This window comes from Microcebus murinus, chromosome 17, assembly GCF_040939455.1.
Source record: "Microcebus murinus isolate Inina chromosome 17, M.murinus_Inina_mat1.0, whole genome shotgun sequence".
Classification (NCBI taxonomy): Eukaryota; Metazoa; Chordata; class Mammalia; order Primates; family Cheirogaleidae; genus Microcebus; species Microcebus murinus.
The window spans coordinates 57,651,379-57,669,413 of NC_134120.1; the positions used below are offsets into that span (position 1 = coordinate 57,651,379).

An 18,035-nucleotide genomic window follows, 5' to 3' on the forward strand; every position below is an offset into this window, starting at 1 on the left:
AGTCTTTTCCTCCCAATGCTTATGGAGCCCTCTGCTGGCCACACAGTAAAAAGACAAGGGCTGGCAACAGCCACGGACAGTAGAGGACTGGTTAACAGTGAGGAGGGTAGGGAACAGAAGGCAGAACCCGACAAGCATCGCAATGCCAAATAATTGAGGCTCGTATTATGATTAACTTCAGAACTTCAGTCAGTGCCCGCTAACCCTGACTATACAGCTCAAAGTTATATACATGCCCTGTGTGTGTACAACCTGTAAAAAGCTCAATGAGAGAATTATGATATTTAAAAATAGTATTTTATAATGTTTACCAGTGTTATGAGCTTTAGCTTCATCAAAGAATTTAGTGTTGATAAAACTGATCACCAATCAGGATAACGGTGAATTAGTACCTTTCAGACTGTACTTAAACATTAAAACAGTTAAGTGACCTAATTGCTGCCCAGGTAGAACTGAGAAATAATAACCAGCAAGCCTGAGCTTAAGGCTGCTGAGAGCCTGGGGGCAAAGGCTGGACTACCAAGGAGGTGAGAACATACGAGCACCTGCTCAGGAGGACACAGACACTGAGAAGGAAGGGGTGAAACCACCCCTGGGGACTGCAGTACCCCCAAATCCCAACTACAAGACGAAGAGAGAAAAAGCCTGAATTAATGCATATTATAATACTAGGTACATAATGGTCCATTATCTCATTTAATCCTCATATCAAACTGACCAATGTTTCAAAAATCTGTTGTGTACATCTCTTACTTTAAAAAATAGGCTGCTCCTGGCCTACAAAGAAAAAATAAATAAAAAATAAAATTAAAAATAAAATAAAGTAAAAAATAGCCTGTAATTAATGAACTGATTTTTTTTTTGGTCACTACTATATTCATCACTAATTGTGCTATTTGGTAATACTTTTCTAAATGGTCCCAGAATAATATGCTTTGCTGTTTTATCCCTAATACAAATTAAGCAACCAGACCTAAAATTCATTTGATAAAGATTTACTGAGTACCTATGATGTGGTAAACAATTACTTTGGTGCAAGATATACAGTGATGAACATAATAAAAATGAAAGATCTCATGGGGCTCACACTTGTGTGTTAAGTGTGTGAAAAGGAGAAATTCCTGGGAGACAGTCTAGTTCTGCACTCTTTTTTTAAAAAACAGCTTTATCAAGATACAATTCACATACTATATGTGTTATTTATTATTTTTTATTTTCTGCATATTTTGATATCTTAAAAAATCGTTTTGGCTGGGTTAGCAAACTCTTAGAGACAGCAAAGGGCTCAACCAGGAGCATGCTTTGATCTTAAACCAACCAGGGCAGAGCCACACCTCTCCCATGGGCCCACATACCCAGGAGGCAAAGTTTCTCTACCTTACACATTCCAGGCCCAGGTACCAGGCAACTAGAGACCAACTCTTTGGCTCAGAGCCTGCGAAAAATTATTTGAACTAGCCAGTCCTAAACTGTTCAGCCTGCCCCCATCGCTTTTCCTGTAGAAACCCCAACAAAGGCTATGGTCTCAGCTCTTCTCTCGCTCCTGCCTTTTGCCATCTGACCACCCTGGTGTTTTCCCCATGATCCTACATGGTGTGCAGTCATCTCCTTTCTGGAACCTTTGAGGGTGATACACTTTGTGCTCTTTTGTCTCTCCTGTATCATTTCTTATGGCCACACCTGACTGACCATCATATAAAAGAGCACATAAATTTGCCCATTCCAAGTTCGTAAAGTCAGCAAACTGTGCAACCATCACTACAATCTAATCTTAAAATATTTTCAACAATCCAAGAAGAAATCGGATACCATTAACAGTCACTCCCCACTCTCACTACCAGACCCTAGCAACCACTAATCTACTTTCTGTCTCTATAGATTTGCCCACCCTTGACATTTCCCATAAATGAAATCATACAATACATGGTCTTTTGTAACTGGCTTCTTTCACTTAGCATGTTTTCAAGGTCCATCCATCTGGATGCAGCATGTACTGGTAACTTCATTCCTTTTTATTGCCAAATATTTCATTGTATGGAGATACCACATTCTGTTTATCCATCCATTAGTTAATGGACATTCAGGTTATTTCCACCTATTTTGGCTACTGTGAATAATGTTGCTAAGAACGTTTGTGCGTAAGTTTTTGTTTAAACAACTGCTTCAATTTTTTTTTTTTTTTTTTTTTTGAGATAGGGTCTTCCTCTGTTGCTGGAGCTGGAATGCAGTGGCATTATCATAGCTCACTGCAACCTCAAACTCTCAGGCTCAATCTCCTGAATAAGTAGGTCTGCAGGTGCATGCCAGCACACTCGGCTAATTCTTCTACTTTTTTGTAGAGATAGGGTCTCCCTATGTTGTCCAGGCTGGTCTTGAATTCCTGGCCTCAAGCAATCCTCCTGCCTTAGCCTCCCAAAGTGCTGGGATTATAGGTATGAACCACCATGCCCAGCCTGCTTTTTGTTGTTGTTTTTTCTTTCTTTTTTTTTTTTTTTGAGATAGAGTGTCACTCTCTTGCCTAGGCTACAGCGCTGTGGTGTCAGCCTAGCACATAGCAACTTCAAACTCCTGGGCTCAAGCGATCCTCCTGCCTCAGCCTCCTGGGTAGCTGGGACTACGGGCATGTTCCACCATGCCCAGCTAATTTTTCCTATTTTTAGTTTGGCTAATTTATTTCTATTTATAGTAGAGACAGGGTCTCACTCTTGCTCAGGCTGGTCTTAAACTCCTGAGCTCAAGCAATCCTCCCACCTTGGCCTCCCAGAGTGCTAGGATTACAGGCGTGAACCACTGCGCCTGGCTTTTTTTTTTTTTTTAAACCATAGCCATCTTAGTGAGTGTTAAGTGATACTTTGTTTCTAGTTTTGATTGCATTTTGCTAATGACTAGTAATTCTAAGCATCTTTTCATACATTTATTGGCCACTTGTATAATGTATCTTCTTTGGAAAAATGTTTATTCAAATCCTCTGCTCATTTTAAAAACTGAGTCCTTTTTTAAATTAAGTTGTAAGAATTCTTTACATACTCTAGATACATCTTTTGTCAAATATGATTTGCAAACATTTTTCCCATTCTGTGGATAGTCTTTCACTTTCTTGACAGTATCATTTGATGCTCAAATGTTTTTAATTTTGACAAATCATCTATTTTTTCTTTTGTGGCTTGTGCTTTATTGGTGTCATACTTAAGAAACAAACGCTTAACCCAAGGTCATGAAGATTTACTCCTATGGTGTCTTCTAGGGGTTTTGTGGTTTTAGCTATTACATTTACAGTCTATGGTCCATTTTGAGTTAATTTTTGTATATGGTACTAGGTAAGGATCTATTCTATTGCTTCTGCATGTGGCTATCCAACTGTCCCAAGCACCATTTGTTAAAAAATATTCTTTCCCCATTTAATTGTCTTGGTGCCCTTATCAAAAAATATCAATTGACCATAAGGGTTTATTTTGGGACTCTCAATTCTATTCCATATGTCTATAAAACTGTATATGTCGATTCTCATGTTAATACCACAACTGTTTTGAGTAGTGTAGCTTTGTAGTAGGTTTTGAAAATGGGAAGTGTAAATCCTCCAACTTTGTTCTGTTTCAAGATCATTTGGTTATTTTGGGTCCCTTGTATGTCCATATGAATTTTAGGGTTAGCCTGTCAATTTCAAAACAAAACAAACAAAAATTCATCTGGGGTTTTGACTGGTACTGTGTTGAATATGTAGATCAACTTAGGGAGTACTGCTGCCTTCCACTGCTAAGTCTTCTGATCCAGTGACCCCTGCAGGGTTTCTTTCTGCAATCTCTCCTTATATGCTGAATTTTCACTGAACAATATACCTATTCCCTGGTTCTACTGCTTCATTCCTGTTGTGGTTTGGGAAATGAAATAAACTATGCTTACAGAACTATATGTCTTTCCAAAACAGTGAGAACCCCTCCAAAAACCTGTTATACAGACCCAGTAAAGTGCACAGAGTTTGTGACAACTACTATAGCTGCTCCGAGATTCTTCTATAATTAGTTTTAAGTTCATAGTTACATTTTAGAATTTATTAGAAGTCTTAATGTCTGAATAAATGGGCCAATATCACATAAGAGATACAGTTTAAATGAGTCTCAGTAATTAAAATGAAGAAGTATATTATTGAGGCCAAGTGGATGACTAGGATTACTGGTAGACATTGAAGGGACTATGTCAGGTCTAGACATAGATAAACAAACTAAAATAGGTGAAATCAAATGAGGCACTCCTGGATGATTAACATTGTGTTATTACCAACTGGCTATGAAAAAAATGCCAAAACTTACCTTTTGGATTCCATGGCTTTCCAGTATACCAGAAATAGGAGAACATCTGAATGCTGCATAGGTAGCTCTAAAAACATCTCCACTTTCATCCACTCCCTGCAAAGTAACCATGTAAAAACATAAATGTCAATGGATTAATTCCACAGGGATGCCATTGCCTCTATGGCTATCCAGGACATACCAACCTATTTAGCAGGGGACAAGGAGAGCTCAATGCATCCCCAGGAGTGGTGGTGCTACCTAACTGCACAGGCCATTGTGCTGTCACCACAATATATGGTGACCGTTATCTCCCTGGTTACAGTGATCTTATAATGCTATTCACAATGTCAAATTACTGCCTTTACCTTAAAGACCCTGAAGACCCCGTTGAATGTACATTTTAATATCCATTGCAATACCAGCTCTTTATTTCTTTGCAGCAAGTCCAGCAATTATCATTTGCACATATTTTTTAGTATTATGGCTCAAAACTGTTACCATCATACAAAATACACGGCAAAGAGGCCACAGTGTTCTGAACAACACAAATGAAAAATCCACCCAGCTCAGGCAGTGCCCAGTAGATGGCAGGTTAACACTCAATGGCAAAGAGCACTCAGCCTGTTTCCTGCACCAGCTTCCACGGGCTGGAAACATATCACAGCACTCGGAACATGGGAGAGAAAAACATGCATGTGCACACACAATGCTCTGTAATAAAATTTATAAATATTTTTCAAAATAAAGTTATTCCAGATAAAAATCAGAGCTGGAAGACAGCACTAAATGGAATGAGCATACTAAAAGAACTTTATAGGGCCAGAAAAAAAGATAAATAAATAAATGTAACAAGCATGTATTTTCACACATATTCTCTAATGTGACTCTCAAAACCACCCTTCAAAAAACTCTGGGCATGTATCATCCTCATCTACAGAAAAAACCAAGCAAAAAAATTAGTAGAACAAATAGCCAATAATATAAGCTATGCTCATACTCAGTTTTTAAACACCCTGCATGAAGTTTAAACGTCAACTGACCTTGACGTAAGGTGGAGCTAGAGATGATAGATGCCACTTGGCGGCAGTGGTGCCATGATTCTCCAGTTCCATATAGTTCTCTAAAAGGAACACACGTGTCACAACTCAACTCAGAGAGGTCAGTGAACGAGCTGATTACTGCAACAGGCTCATTGCCTCATCACAGGGGAAAAACAATCATTAGTGCTCTAAAGGAGTTCAACAGGAACTATAGTACCAGATATTCTATTTTGGGTTTTATTCTAAGCAAAATGCAAACGTACTGAAGGGTGTAAGCAAGGAAGCAGTAAGAGGGTTTACATTTTTGAAGAGTTACAGGCTGCTGTGGAAAGAGACTGCAAGGGGTTGAAGCGGGCAGTGGAGCCCAGGTCTCACGTGACCGCAGTAGCCTGGTTGACAGATGACGTGCATGTGGCTGCAGCAGGCTTGGACAGCAGCAACAGGGAGAAAAACAGGTGGGTACATATGGCATCTATCTTGAAGACAGACCCCAAAGCACTTGCTGATGGACTGAATGAGAGGATGAACAGAAATCAAAGTAACAGCCAACAGGCAGACAGTGGTGCCACTTATTGACAAGGGTGAGAAGAGAGAAGCAGGTCCTGTCACGTCACAGCTGATGTGCCTGTGAGACGCCCACATGCAGAAGCCACATGGGCGCTGGGGTATGCTGCCTGGGCCCAAGCACAGGGGCAGTTGTCAGAGTCACAGGCCACAGTGACCACTCACGGAGCGCAGAGGGAAGGAAGGGCACAGGTAGGGCCAGAGCCCCAGAGCCGTGCCAGACTTTAGAAGGCAGGAAGAAGAGTCAACAAAGGAACCTGAGAAGGACCAAGTGAGGCAGGAAAACATTAAGAGTGTTGGTACCATAGAAACTACAAGAAGGATGGTTCCGAGGCTGAAGTGGTTTGACAGTGTTGAGAGGTCAAATAAACCAAGACACGTAAAAAGGACCCTGGATTTGGCAAAATGGAGCTCTTCAGTGATCTTGATGGGAGAAGGTTCTGAGCATGGTGGTGATGGCAGCTCCAGGCCTGGGAGCAGAACACTTTCACATGAGGTGTGGATGTCGAGAAAGGGTGCAGCTGCAGGAAGAGGACCTGGAGGCCAAGGAAGGTGCTACTTAAACCAGTGATGGTGGAGCATACTGTGTGCTGACAGAAATGTATCAACAAAGAGGGAGATGGATACCAGAATTACCCTGATTTGATGCTTATTGTATGCCTGCATCAAAACGTCATACTGGCCGGGTGCGGTGGCTCACGCCTGTAATCCTAGCACTCTGGGAGGCCGAGGCAGAAGGATCGCTTGAGCCCAGGAGTTTGAAAGCAGCCTGAGCAAGAGCGATACCCACCTCTACAAAAAAACCAGAAAAATTAGCTGAGCATCATGGTGCATTCTTGTAGTCCCAGCTACTCAGGAGGCTAAGGCAGGAGGATGGCTTGAGCCCAGGAGTTTGAGGTTGCTGTGAGCTAGGCTAACACCACAGCACTCGAACCCAGGTGACAGAGTGAGACCCTGTCTCAAAAAAAACCAAAAAACAAAACAACACAAATCACATGCCCTATACAAGTATTATGTACCCATAATAATTAAAATTTAAAATAAAAAAATAAAACAAAAGCAAAAGAGGGAGAACTGATGACTCAGGAGAGAATAGGGACCAGAGGAAGTCCTCAAGAGGCGGGAGTGGATGGGCCTAGGTTCCAAGCAGAGGGGTTAGTCTGTGATGTAAACAGAAATCTTTCATTCAGTCTCAAGACCTCTCTATTTTCCATGTGTGAGGCAAAGTCGAGGGTTAGGAAGAGAGCAAGCCAGCGAGCAGGAGCAGGGAAGGAGGGCAGGAGTGCCCAGATGAAAGAAGTGACACTCGGCTGCTGGGGAGGGCCATGGAACACACCGAGGAGCTCTGGCAGGAAAACCTGGCGTTGAGCGGCACCGTGTCCATCCGCAGGGCTGCACAGCTTCCTCAGTGAGGATCTGCTGCGGGTTGGAGACATGGAGTGGCCAGATGGCGGGGTGACCCAGGGCTGGGATTCAGCCAGGTGGGAATGTAGAAGGAGAAGCGCAGGGGGCAGTCAAGGGAGTAGGCGAGGCAGTGATTACGATGACAGACCCCAGAATCTAGGGGGTGATGAGAGGAGAGGGACATGAGGGGGAGGGGGAGAGTGCAAAGGTAGTAGGGCCAGCAGACAGGGGGTCTCAGTGAGGTCAGAGTACTGCTGCAATCCTTAGAGTAGGTGACCTGGAGAGATGGGCGTGGTGGCTAGAAATGTCAGGCTTGAAACTGAGTGAAGTGTGGCATACTGGGGGTGAACAGGGCCAGGCGAGGAGCATGGAAGCAGGAAACTGAGACTGAAGGGCAGATAAATCAATGGAAGAGGCTAGGAGCTAGGGGGCCAGGTGACAGATGGCCCAAATCTTTCATAATAGGCCCCACCACAACACTGCTCATTCAACCTGAGCCAGCAGTGACAGACACAGACAGGTATAGAAAAGACATTTCAATTTTGACCTTTTCCCAGGCTAGTGACATGTGGTGCAATACTCTCTTGTGATGTGGATACTCCTCAGGACTTGGAGGAGTATAAGCACTACAGAGTGCCTACTCGGTAACATGTATATATATACTAGCGAACACAGGTGCTCTTTAACTTGTGCAGGGGTTATGTCCCAATACACCCATCCTAAGTTGAAAATATGATACATCAAAAATGCATTTAATACATCTAACCTACTGAACATCACACCTTAGCCCAGCCTGCCTTAACACATTAACTGCCTTGTGAGTTGTATTTAACTCACGCTAGTTTTGAGCCCGGGGCCTTGTGAAGCACGTGTAACTCACACATCTCTTCACCTTGGGAGTTGCAAGAACTATTTTTCAAGGTGCATATAACTCACATACAGAAAACAATAAAAGAGTAACAATTTTGTCATTAAATAGAAAGGATCGTTTTGTTTTTGAAGTTTTCATTGTCATAATAAAACACTGTGGCCCCAAGGCAAAAATTTTCTAGTATGGCAATGTGTTAAACATGCTAAGAACACTCACATTAGCCTACAGCTGGGTAAAATCCTCTAAGGCAAAGCCTGTTTTATAATGAAGTGCTGACTATCTCATGTAATTTACTGAACACGGCACAGGCTGTTCACCCTCGTGGCTGACCAGGGGCCACTGCTCGCTGCCACCACCGCCGTATCACAAGACAGTATCGCACCACATATCTCTAGCCTGGAAAAAGCTCAAAATTCAAATTCAAAGTACAGTTTCTACTGAAAGCATATTGTTTTCACACCACCATAAAGTCAAAAACCTTAAGTCAAACTATCATTAAGTCGAGGACCATCTGTATATGTATGAATTGTTGAATTTATCCTCAAATCCCTCTGTGGAAGGTGTTAATTCTAATGGTCATTTTACAACTGGGGAAACTGAGTAAGTCTATTTAACCTTTCTAGAGCCTCAAAGTCACATTGGGAAGTAAGAAAGCCAGGCTCCATCACCCACTTTCCTCTCTCATTCATCTACTAACTTACTAACAATCCTGGTCAAAGATCTGTGAGAGTTGGGGAGGGATGGTTCTGACCATCAAATAAAATCTAAGATTGCTGGAAGACACAGAGTTATTAAATGATGAGGGTTAATGCTTAAGATTAAGTCCCAGATCCAGCCCCTCATTGAAATGATTGCTAATGATGATATGATTTTTCTCCTCAAGCAGGGGGAAAAATTTGTACTTATCACTAATTTATGGTCAGCTAAGAATAGAGTATTAGACTCAGTAGACATTTGAATTACATAATTTTGTGATATAATACCTGAAGTTTTACCAGGTTCTGTTGTAGGAAAAGTAACAGTCTTGTTTCTTATTTCAACTTTTGTGGAAGGTGGTTTTGTCATTGGTTTTGCCAAATGACTAACTGAAGGCTCAGACACTGGGGGAAGAATTCCAAAAGGTTTGGAGGCCAAACGAGTTAAAAATTCTTCTTGAGTCAAATCTTCTCGAACTTGAACTTTTACAATTTTCTGAAATGAACCAAATAAAGGAAAAAGACACAAATGTAGCTATCATTTTAAAAGAAACAATCCCTATTTTTAAATTATAATAGAGAAAAGTAATGCCAAACAAATGAAACACTGAGGAATTTAGAAATTAAGGTTTATTCAGTGTCAAACACAATCTCTGATTCTACCTACGTCCTCTCCCTCCACCATTTTTTGAAAGTAAATTTCACAAATTAGCAATGGCTTCATGGTCCCATTCTGCACCCAGCACCCACCCCTATCCCTCAACAGAATCATTCTGATCACGATGAAGAATTCGGTACTAAATGCTCTAATGAAATAAACCTAGCCGGGCTCAAAAGAACAAATACAGTCGCCCCTCAGTATCCATGGAGGACTGGTTCCAGGACCCCCAAAGACACTAAAATCCATGGATGCTTATGTCCCTCATATAAAATGCTGTATAGCATTTGCATACAAACTACACACATCCTCCCATAAGCTTTAAATCATCTCTAGATGACTTACACTACCTAATACAATATAAATGCTATGTAAATAGTTGTTATACTATATTTTTATTTGTATTTATTATTTTTCCCCCAAATACTGGGTTGGTTGGTTGAATCTGAGGATGTGGAACCCATGGATACAGAAGGCCAATTATACCTTCATGTGATTTTTGAAATGTAAGTGCTAATGAGGATCATGAAACTGAAGCTACAAAATAAGAGAAATGTTCAAAAAAAGAAAAACAACACTTTTAAAAGTACCTTCTGTCCATTGTCACAGTGTACATAAATCAAACCACTCCACGGGAACACTGACTGTTTTGTGGATAAGGAGGAATTAGGACTCACAAGAATTTGTAGTTTACTCCTTAAAAAAAAATTAATAATGAAAATCAAAAATATACTGTACTTTAATAGCAGTAATCACAAGAGTCACAAATATCATCTGCCAATGACCAACTATGTCCTTATTGTTCAGAGAGAGCAGAGATTAGCGCCCACAGTGCTGACACACAGGTTCTGCCTCTGTTCCCTGACTTGACGGCTAAGAACCGCTGCATGGCGTGAACCCACACCCATGGGCAAAACTCATGTGAAAACAAGCCACACCACAGAAATGCCATTTTCAAGGCAATTCAAAATAAAAATTTGATCCACTTGATAGCAAAGAATATTACAAAACAGTCACAGTCAAAGAGAATGTATTAATAGTAGTTGGGGAAGAAGCTGGAGGAAAAGGAGGGGGAGATGGAAAAGAAATGAAGAAAATAATCTGTTTCTTTACAACCCAGTTGCTAATATTTTCTGTGCTCACTGTTCTCCTCAAGAGCTATGGGATGCCAAAGAAGAGTTTAAAATGGACAATGTGCTCAGATTTATAACTTAAAAGAAATCACCAGCTACAAAAATGACAGGGCAAGATTATTTGCCACTGCTAATAGTTAAACACGTGGGGCTGCAGAAAAAGTCACTCGTGAAAAACCTGTCCTGTCATCTCCCTACCTTTTTAAACATCAGTTGAGAAGGGTATGCTGCACATAATAAACACTTAGTACATTTTAACTGACAGCTCCAGAGTGTCTCTGACCATGCCTTAGCTCATAGTCTTAGTCAAGTAAACTCCCTTAAAATGTACACTCTTCATTTTGTTGTTCTACGAAGTTGCTAATCCCAAATATGGAGGAGCTTCCAGAAGTGAGAGTTGTGTGGACCTAGACGAGGTATCTGAAAAGCTGTGGAGCTGTGGCTTTCCCTCCTATCAACCGCTAGGCTGTGTACAGAGGGCAGCTGTGTATACATGGCTGGCACCAAGAGACTTCCTTCTGTTTTAAAAATATTATGTATAGAAAATCGTAAACTGGGTTATAGCTCAGACATATTAAAAGTCAGGAAGCTTTGTCTAAAAAAATATCCTTCGGGCCAGGCGCGGTGGCTCACGCCTGTAATCCTAGCTCTCTGGGAGGCCGAGGCAGGCGGATTGCTCGAGGTCAGGAGTTCAAAACCAGCCTGAGCAAGAGCAAGACCCCGTCTCTACTATAAATAGAAAGAAATTAATTGGCCAACTGATATGTACATAAAAAAATTAGCCGGGGATGGTGGCACATGCCTGTAGTCCCAGCTACTCGGGAGGCTGAGGCAGCAGGATCACTTGAGCCCAGGAGTTTGAAGTTGCTGTGAGCTAGGCTGACGCCATGGCACTCACTCTAGCCTGGACAACAAAGTGAGACTCTGTCTCAAAAAAAAAAAAAAATCCTTCGGACAACACCAGCAGAATATACGATCCAAACCAAGATAAAGCAGGACTATTGGGGCTTTAGACACATCTCGATCCCTATCCCTCAACACACGCCCAGATTTATTCCTTGTTTGTAATTCTGTGGGCAGAGTACTACACATACAACATTCAGATGTCTTCTACTCTAGGGACTCTGTTCTGCCTCTACCATCTTAGGTTACACTATAATTGGCTGTGTGTATGTGACCTCTACTCCACTAAATGGCACGCACCCTGAGCTCATTGTTGTCCTGCAGAACCAAGCAAAGTGCAAAATTTTACCGAGTAAGTTAATATAACATATTCTGTGACCCATAGAAAGTCACCATGATAGCATCTGAACAACACTCAGAAGAACACAGAAATCATACTTACTCTGCGGCAATAAATCCATGTTGTGGTGTGACTGTAAGACAATGTGCTGGCCAACACAGCTCAAATTTCAGTAACCTAGCAGAATGATTTACAATCTGGAAACATGTAGTTTTTGCCATGTCGCCTGTTGTATCAGAAAAATAAAATGTTATTTACATTTAGCAACAGTGAAAAACACAAATGTTAACAAATGATAAAAATGAACCCTAAATAAATACACTAGTATGCTAATTTATGTTACTCTCTCAATTGCTCAATTATAGGAATTTCAAATCCCTGGTAAAACAAGTCCATTGGTTTACTATGGGAAACTACAAAGATACTGACAATCTCGAACAAAGTTAGGGAAAAAATGGGAATCTGGAAATCATTACCACCTGGCCTTAACTTTGGCACATATGTATGTATCAGATTGGCTCCAACCCTGAACCAACTCTATCAGTGTTAAGGGTACTAAGAGGCCAGATGTTGAATGAGCTCTCTGGGACCCTGGCTGGGTGAGCTCCGCGGTGGGGGAAGCAGGCCCTAGGCAAGGCACAAGTCCATGTGATTTCCACCGGAGCTGCAGGATAAGAGGGAGCACTCCTGGATCCCAGTGCATAGTCTGCGGTGTCGCTGTCAATATACTCACAAGGAGAAGGAGCTACCAAAATCAGGTGTTCAGGCTGGATGGTCCACATCTCTCCAGAGGCTGATTTATCCTGAGGTGGGTGAGCGGCTTGTGAAAAAAGAGAACCTTGAGGACCTCTAACCGGTAAAACATCCAAAGAGACATTGCCACTATGTTTTCCAGAAGTTCCTAAGTCACTAGAAATTATTTTAAAATGGAAGTCAGACAGAAACAGAGAAGAGAAGTTAAAAATGATAATAGTTCAGACTGTGTCATGTTTTTATATTAATTTTTCATAAATCTAAAAACATGAAGATAAAATTAGAAGTGCATTATATACCATGTATTTTCAGTGAATAAAAATCCTTCATGTTGCGTATACTTAAAAGAGTGTATAAAATGTACAGTATAGGTCAAATAGTATAATAAACTTTAATTAAGTGTAAGAAAATACAAGTGATATAAACATTTTGAGACAAAATAATAATAAAGTACAGGGGAAAAACATGAACTGTACTAAGAATCAAATAATCTTGAGATCTGGTGAAAGATTTTTGTTTATTCAACTTACCTTTTAGATTCTAAACTAGCTTTGGAAGAAAACTGAAGAAATTCTCTGCTAGAAATGCAATCTCTGAATTCTCCAATTACTGAAAGAATAATTTTACACATGTTTCCATAAAAAAGCTGAACATCAGTCGGCCGCTGGGGAAGATCATACACTGAAATAGAAAATAATGTTCTGAAATACATGAATCTTCACATAAGCATACCACCAAGTAACAGATATATTTATATATTTATAGCCACAGAATATTATTTTCTCAGGTTGGGCTAAGGGACATTTGATTATTAGCACTACTGACTGGCATGAAATTATAGGCAGTTCAGCATCTGTGGTTGGCAGGTCAGGCTCTGAGCCTGAATTTGGGCCCCCCTGCCACTCATTAGCGCTGTCACCTTTGGCAAATTCCTTAACCTCTCTGAGCTTTAGTTTCCTCAACTACAGCATAGAGTAACAATCTACACTATCTCAGGGGTTGTTGTGAGCATTAAAACAAGAATGTTTTTCAAGATATATATAACAACAAACATTTATATAAAGTTAACTGTGGGCCAGGCACTATTCTAATCCCTTTATATATATTCATTTAATTTTCAGAACTCTTTGAGGCAAATACTATTATCTCCACTTCAAAGATAAAGAATCTGAAAAACAAAGAGGTTAAGGGTACACACTTTATGAGTGACAGTCTCATAGACATTCAACTTAAGCAAATCTAGAAACCAGGCACTATTAATATAATTATTTCTAGATTAATAGTTCCCAGGTGACATTTTTAGATTAGGCCACACCCAAATTTGTGTATATATGATACTTTATAGACTATCTTGTATTCTACATAAAAATTAGATAATCTTTAAGTATCATATTTTTCAAGGGGAATTTTAAAAGAACACCATAACTGTACATTGAAATTTATATTAATTTATCTAAGACATCTAACAATAAAAATTTAATTCAACTGTGAAAATACTGTCACAAATTACACATTTTGCCAAAGATCATTACAAACACATGTAATAGTAACACACTCAAGCAAATGCTATTCAAAATAATCACCTAAAAAGTTCAACTATGACACTCTCATAGGTGATCTATGATACTAACCAACACAAAGAAAGTGGGATTGTTTCCTCTATTCACCGGTACAATAATTATACCATCTCAAGGAATCCTGAGATGAAATTCAGTCCCAACTCAACCCCATCTTAGAGGGGTAATCTTGGCAGGGTATTTGAGTTCCTGGTTGGCTTTGTCAGTACAACCCTTAATATGATATATTTCTTAAATTTTTGGACATGCAGTTCCCTCCATCTGGAAGATTCTTCCCCACCCTGGTCCTATCTTCTCTACCTTGTCAACTCCTCCCCTTTCTTCAAATCTAGCTCAATAGTCATCTTATTCTAAATGAGGTGCCCTTTCTCTGTGCCTTCCCAGATTCCTACATAGCTCTATCATGGCCCTTTCCATACCACACCTTAATCATCTATCTTCCCCTTAGTCAGTAAGCCCCTCACAGATAAGGACAGCATCCTGTGCCCATAAATCCCAGTGTCTACATACCAACAGGCACCTTGTCCCCTCAGCATGCATCCATCAATCAATGAAGGGTCTGTTGCTGAATCATGGAACTATGCCAACCTTTAAACCACTGAAAATTCTTGCTACCGATTTTTTTTTTTTTTGAGACAGAGTCTCGCTTGTTGCCCAGGCTATAGTGAGTGCCGTGGCGTCAGCCTAGCTCACAGCAACCTCAAACTCCTGGGCTCAAGTAATCCTTCTGCCTCAGCCTCCCGAGTAGCTGGGACTACAGGCATGTGCCACCATGCCCGGCTAATTTATATATATATAAATTTCTTCTATTTATAGTAGAGACGGGGTCTCGCTCTTGCTCAGGCTGGTTTCGAACTCCTGACCTCGAGCAATCCGCCCGCCTCGGCCTCCCAGAGTGCTAGGATTACAGGCGTGAGCCACCACGCCCGGCCCCTTGCTACCGATTTTTAATCACAGTCTTCACCACAGTTGCAATGAGTTACTGTTAGTGTTCCATCTCCATAGCATACTTCAGTCTAACTTTTATTTAGATCCTTCCTATGAGGAAGAGGTGAGGGGCTGTGGTGGTGGAGATGGGTCTTGAACTGAGTTTAACTCTGAATCTAAGGTTCTTTCCCTTGCTCTGCTCCCTTAATGCACTGCTGACAAGTCCATTCCAAGTCTGCTCATCATTTTCAACTAGCCCATCTCTGCCTTCCCTTTGAGCAGATGATCTAGACTGCTAATTTACTGGAAAGATTACAGATTACTCTACATCACCCCTAACAAGGCATAAATACTCTTTCCTTTATCATTTTAGAAGCAAAATATATAAGAACTAGTAAATAAAAATAGGAACAACAAACTACCACCTGAAATTCTACCACTAAAACACAGCCACTTAATATTTTGATGTATATACTCCCACGATTTTACTTATATAAGTACATATATATAAATTATTTTTACCAAATGAGATTTTACTATACAAACTTTTAAAACATTTTTGTAATAAATAAAGAGCTTTCCATGTCATTTAGTATGTGGATTCATATCATTGTTCTAATGGCTTCAAAATATTTTATTGCATAATTTAACAACCCCCTATTCTTGGGCATTAAAGTTACTTCTAACTTCTTGTTATTATAAACAATACTGTGGAGAAAATCTGTACACATATTTTTATATTTACATAATTTGTATATCTCCATACATATTTTATATGAATAAAAATTCTTAAATATTTGAGCCATGTAGCTCAATTAAGGACAATCATTTAGGTTAGTCACTTCATTACTATTTATTTTGGATTGTTCTACCACGATCACAACCCTATATAAATCTTACAATAGCACAGAAACTTCAGTTTGAGTGTAAGTCTACAATCAAATCTTAAATAGTGTTAATTTTTTTTTTTTTTTTTTTGAGACAGGGTCTTGTTCTGATGCCTAGGCTAGAGTGCAGTGGCGTCATCATAGCTCACTGCAGCCTCCACAACTTCTGGGCTCAAGCAATCCTCCTGACTCAGCCTCCCGAGGAGCTAGAACTACAGGCAAATACCACCACACCCAGCTAATTTTTAAATTTTTTTGGAGAGATGGGGGTCTCACTCTTGCCTAAGCTAGTCTCAAACTCCTGCCCTCAAGTGATTCTCTTCCCTGGGCCTCCCAAAGGGCAAGGATTATAGATGTGAGCCACTGTGCCCACTCTAATTTGAATTTAATGATGACCATTCTCTTCTTTATAAGCCTACTCAGAGACTAAACATAGTAAAATATTACTAACATCTAACATTTATATAGCAAAGCCTTTTCATCTGATCCTCACAAAAACTCTGTATGTATAAGAAGCTAGATATCATTCTTCTTCCCATTTTACAGACAAGGAAACTGAATTACAGTGACATAATTTGTTCAAATTCATATAGCAGACCTATGGCTCAAACGGCCTGCCATCATACCCAAACTTAACACTGTTCCTTCTTATGTTATATCCCTGGACCTAGATAATACTATAAATGACCCAAAAGATTTAAGACATGAAGACATGTTGAAATTCTTACCTTCAGTTACTAGTAGTTCATCTTGAAATGCTTCAGCAAAATTAATAGTTTGTAGCACACTATGTTCTGGAAGTATCTGTTTTATAATCCCTGGTTTATGCAACAGGGCTCTGCCAGGAGAGGTTTTTATTCAAAAGTGATTTTAAATATAAAATGACTTTAATTAGATTTTCATTCATACATCTGGCAAATCCCACTAACAGCATGATAAAGTAATACACAGATCTCATATCTAAAAGAAAACTTGTTTTGGAAGTTCCCTTAAAAATTACATATGATAGTAATGTCACCAGTTTTAGTTAAATATTAACATCAAAACAACAACTTCCTAATACAAAAGTAGAAAGAAGAGTAAAGTCAGATTTTTTTTTTCAGGTCTGACATTTTCAATATTTGTGATAACTTGGTCATACTTAGAAATTTGTCTCTGAAAAAAAAAGAACATGCTAAAAAATGGTATCAGAGACAAATATTTAAATTACCATATGTTTATCTGGCCTCTTCCAGATAATTTTTTTGAAGTGAGAAAATGGAAATGTAAATTTCTCTATAATACTCAGATGTCCACAAAGAAAAATCTAATGACTGTAATGTTACAGCAAAGAAGAGTTTTAAAACAATACACTGATTTCTATATCCAAAGAAAAACATCGAAATACATGGTTATCTCATTTCCCCAAATGTCAGTTATTTCTGAAATATTTAATTAAGAAACAAAACCAGGTTCAAAGTTGAGCTCTTCATATTTGGTCTGTTCTAACATCATGTAGCAAGTCACCATTATACTCCCCCTTTTTGAAAAATTCCAATGGCCTTCAACAAATTAAGAAGAAAACTAGTTACCAATTTTGGTATCAGAATAAAACACAGCAGAGCATGAAGAGTCAGAAGAAGGAAAGAGTGATGTATTCATCTATACCTTTTCTAATTATTTCCTACTGACACATGAAATGTCATGAGCTTCACTTATATTTAGGTCTTCTAATCTAGGAAACCAAACTTTATAATAAAAGAATCCAGAATTCAACACACAAGAACTTATGTTTAAATCATACCTAAACCTAAATCAATACCCTAAATTTGCCAACAGTTCAGCATATTAAACTAAATTTAAATTAGATATATCAGATTTTATAGAAGTATATGCTTTAAGTAGCTATAAGATATACATCTTATACATTTCTAAAATACTACTTGATCCTATCAAATAATTCACAGTATTCCCAGAAATATTCTAAATTATGCAGGTCTGTTGATATACTATAA

General features: G+C 39.5%; 1 protein-coding gene across 5 annotated transcripts in view; it reads right to left on the reverse strand.

Annotated features, from left to right (window-relative positions):
* The window catches only part of CEP192 (centrosomal protein 192), a 126,989-nt gene that overhangs the window by 15,219 nt on the left and 93,735 nt on the right, over positions 1-18,035 (reverse strand). For all 5 annotated transcript variants that reach the window (XR_012912821.1, XR_012912820.1, XM_075993697.1 and 2 more), the window contains exons 34-41: positions 16,770-16,879; positions 13,181-13,331; positions 12,631-12,806; positions 12,000-12,123; positions 10,112-10,217; positions 9,152-9,359; positions 5,330-5,409; positions 4,308-4,403 (exon numbers count right to left, since the gene is read on the reverse strand). Coding sequence is in view for 3 of the 5 variants with exons in the window: in XM_075993697.1 (XP_075849812.1) it covers positions 4,308-4,403; positions 5,330-5,409; positions 9,152-9,359; positions 10,112-10,217; positions 12,000-12,123; positions 12,631-12,806; positions 13,181-13,331; positions 16,770-16,879 (1,051 nt within the window). In the remaining 2 variants the exon portion in view is untranslated. The remainder of the gene's footprint in view (positions 1-4,307; positions 4,404-5,329; positions 5,410-9,151; positions 9,360-10,111; positions 10,218-11,999; positions 12,124-12,630; positions 12,807-13,180; positions 13,332-16,769; positions 16,880-18,035) is intronic.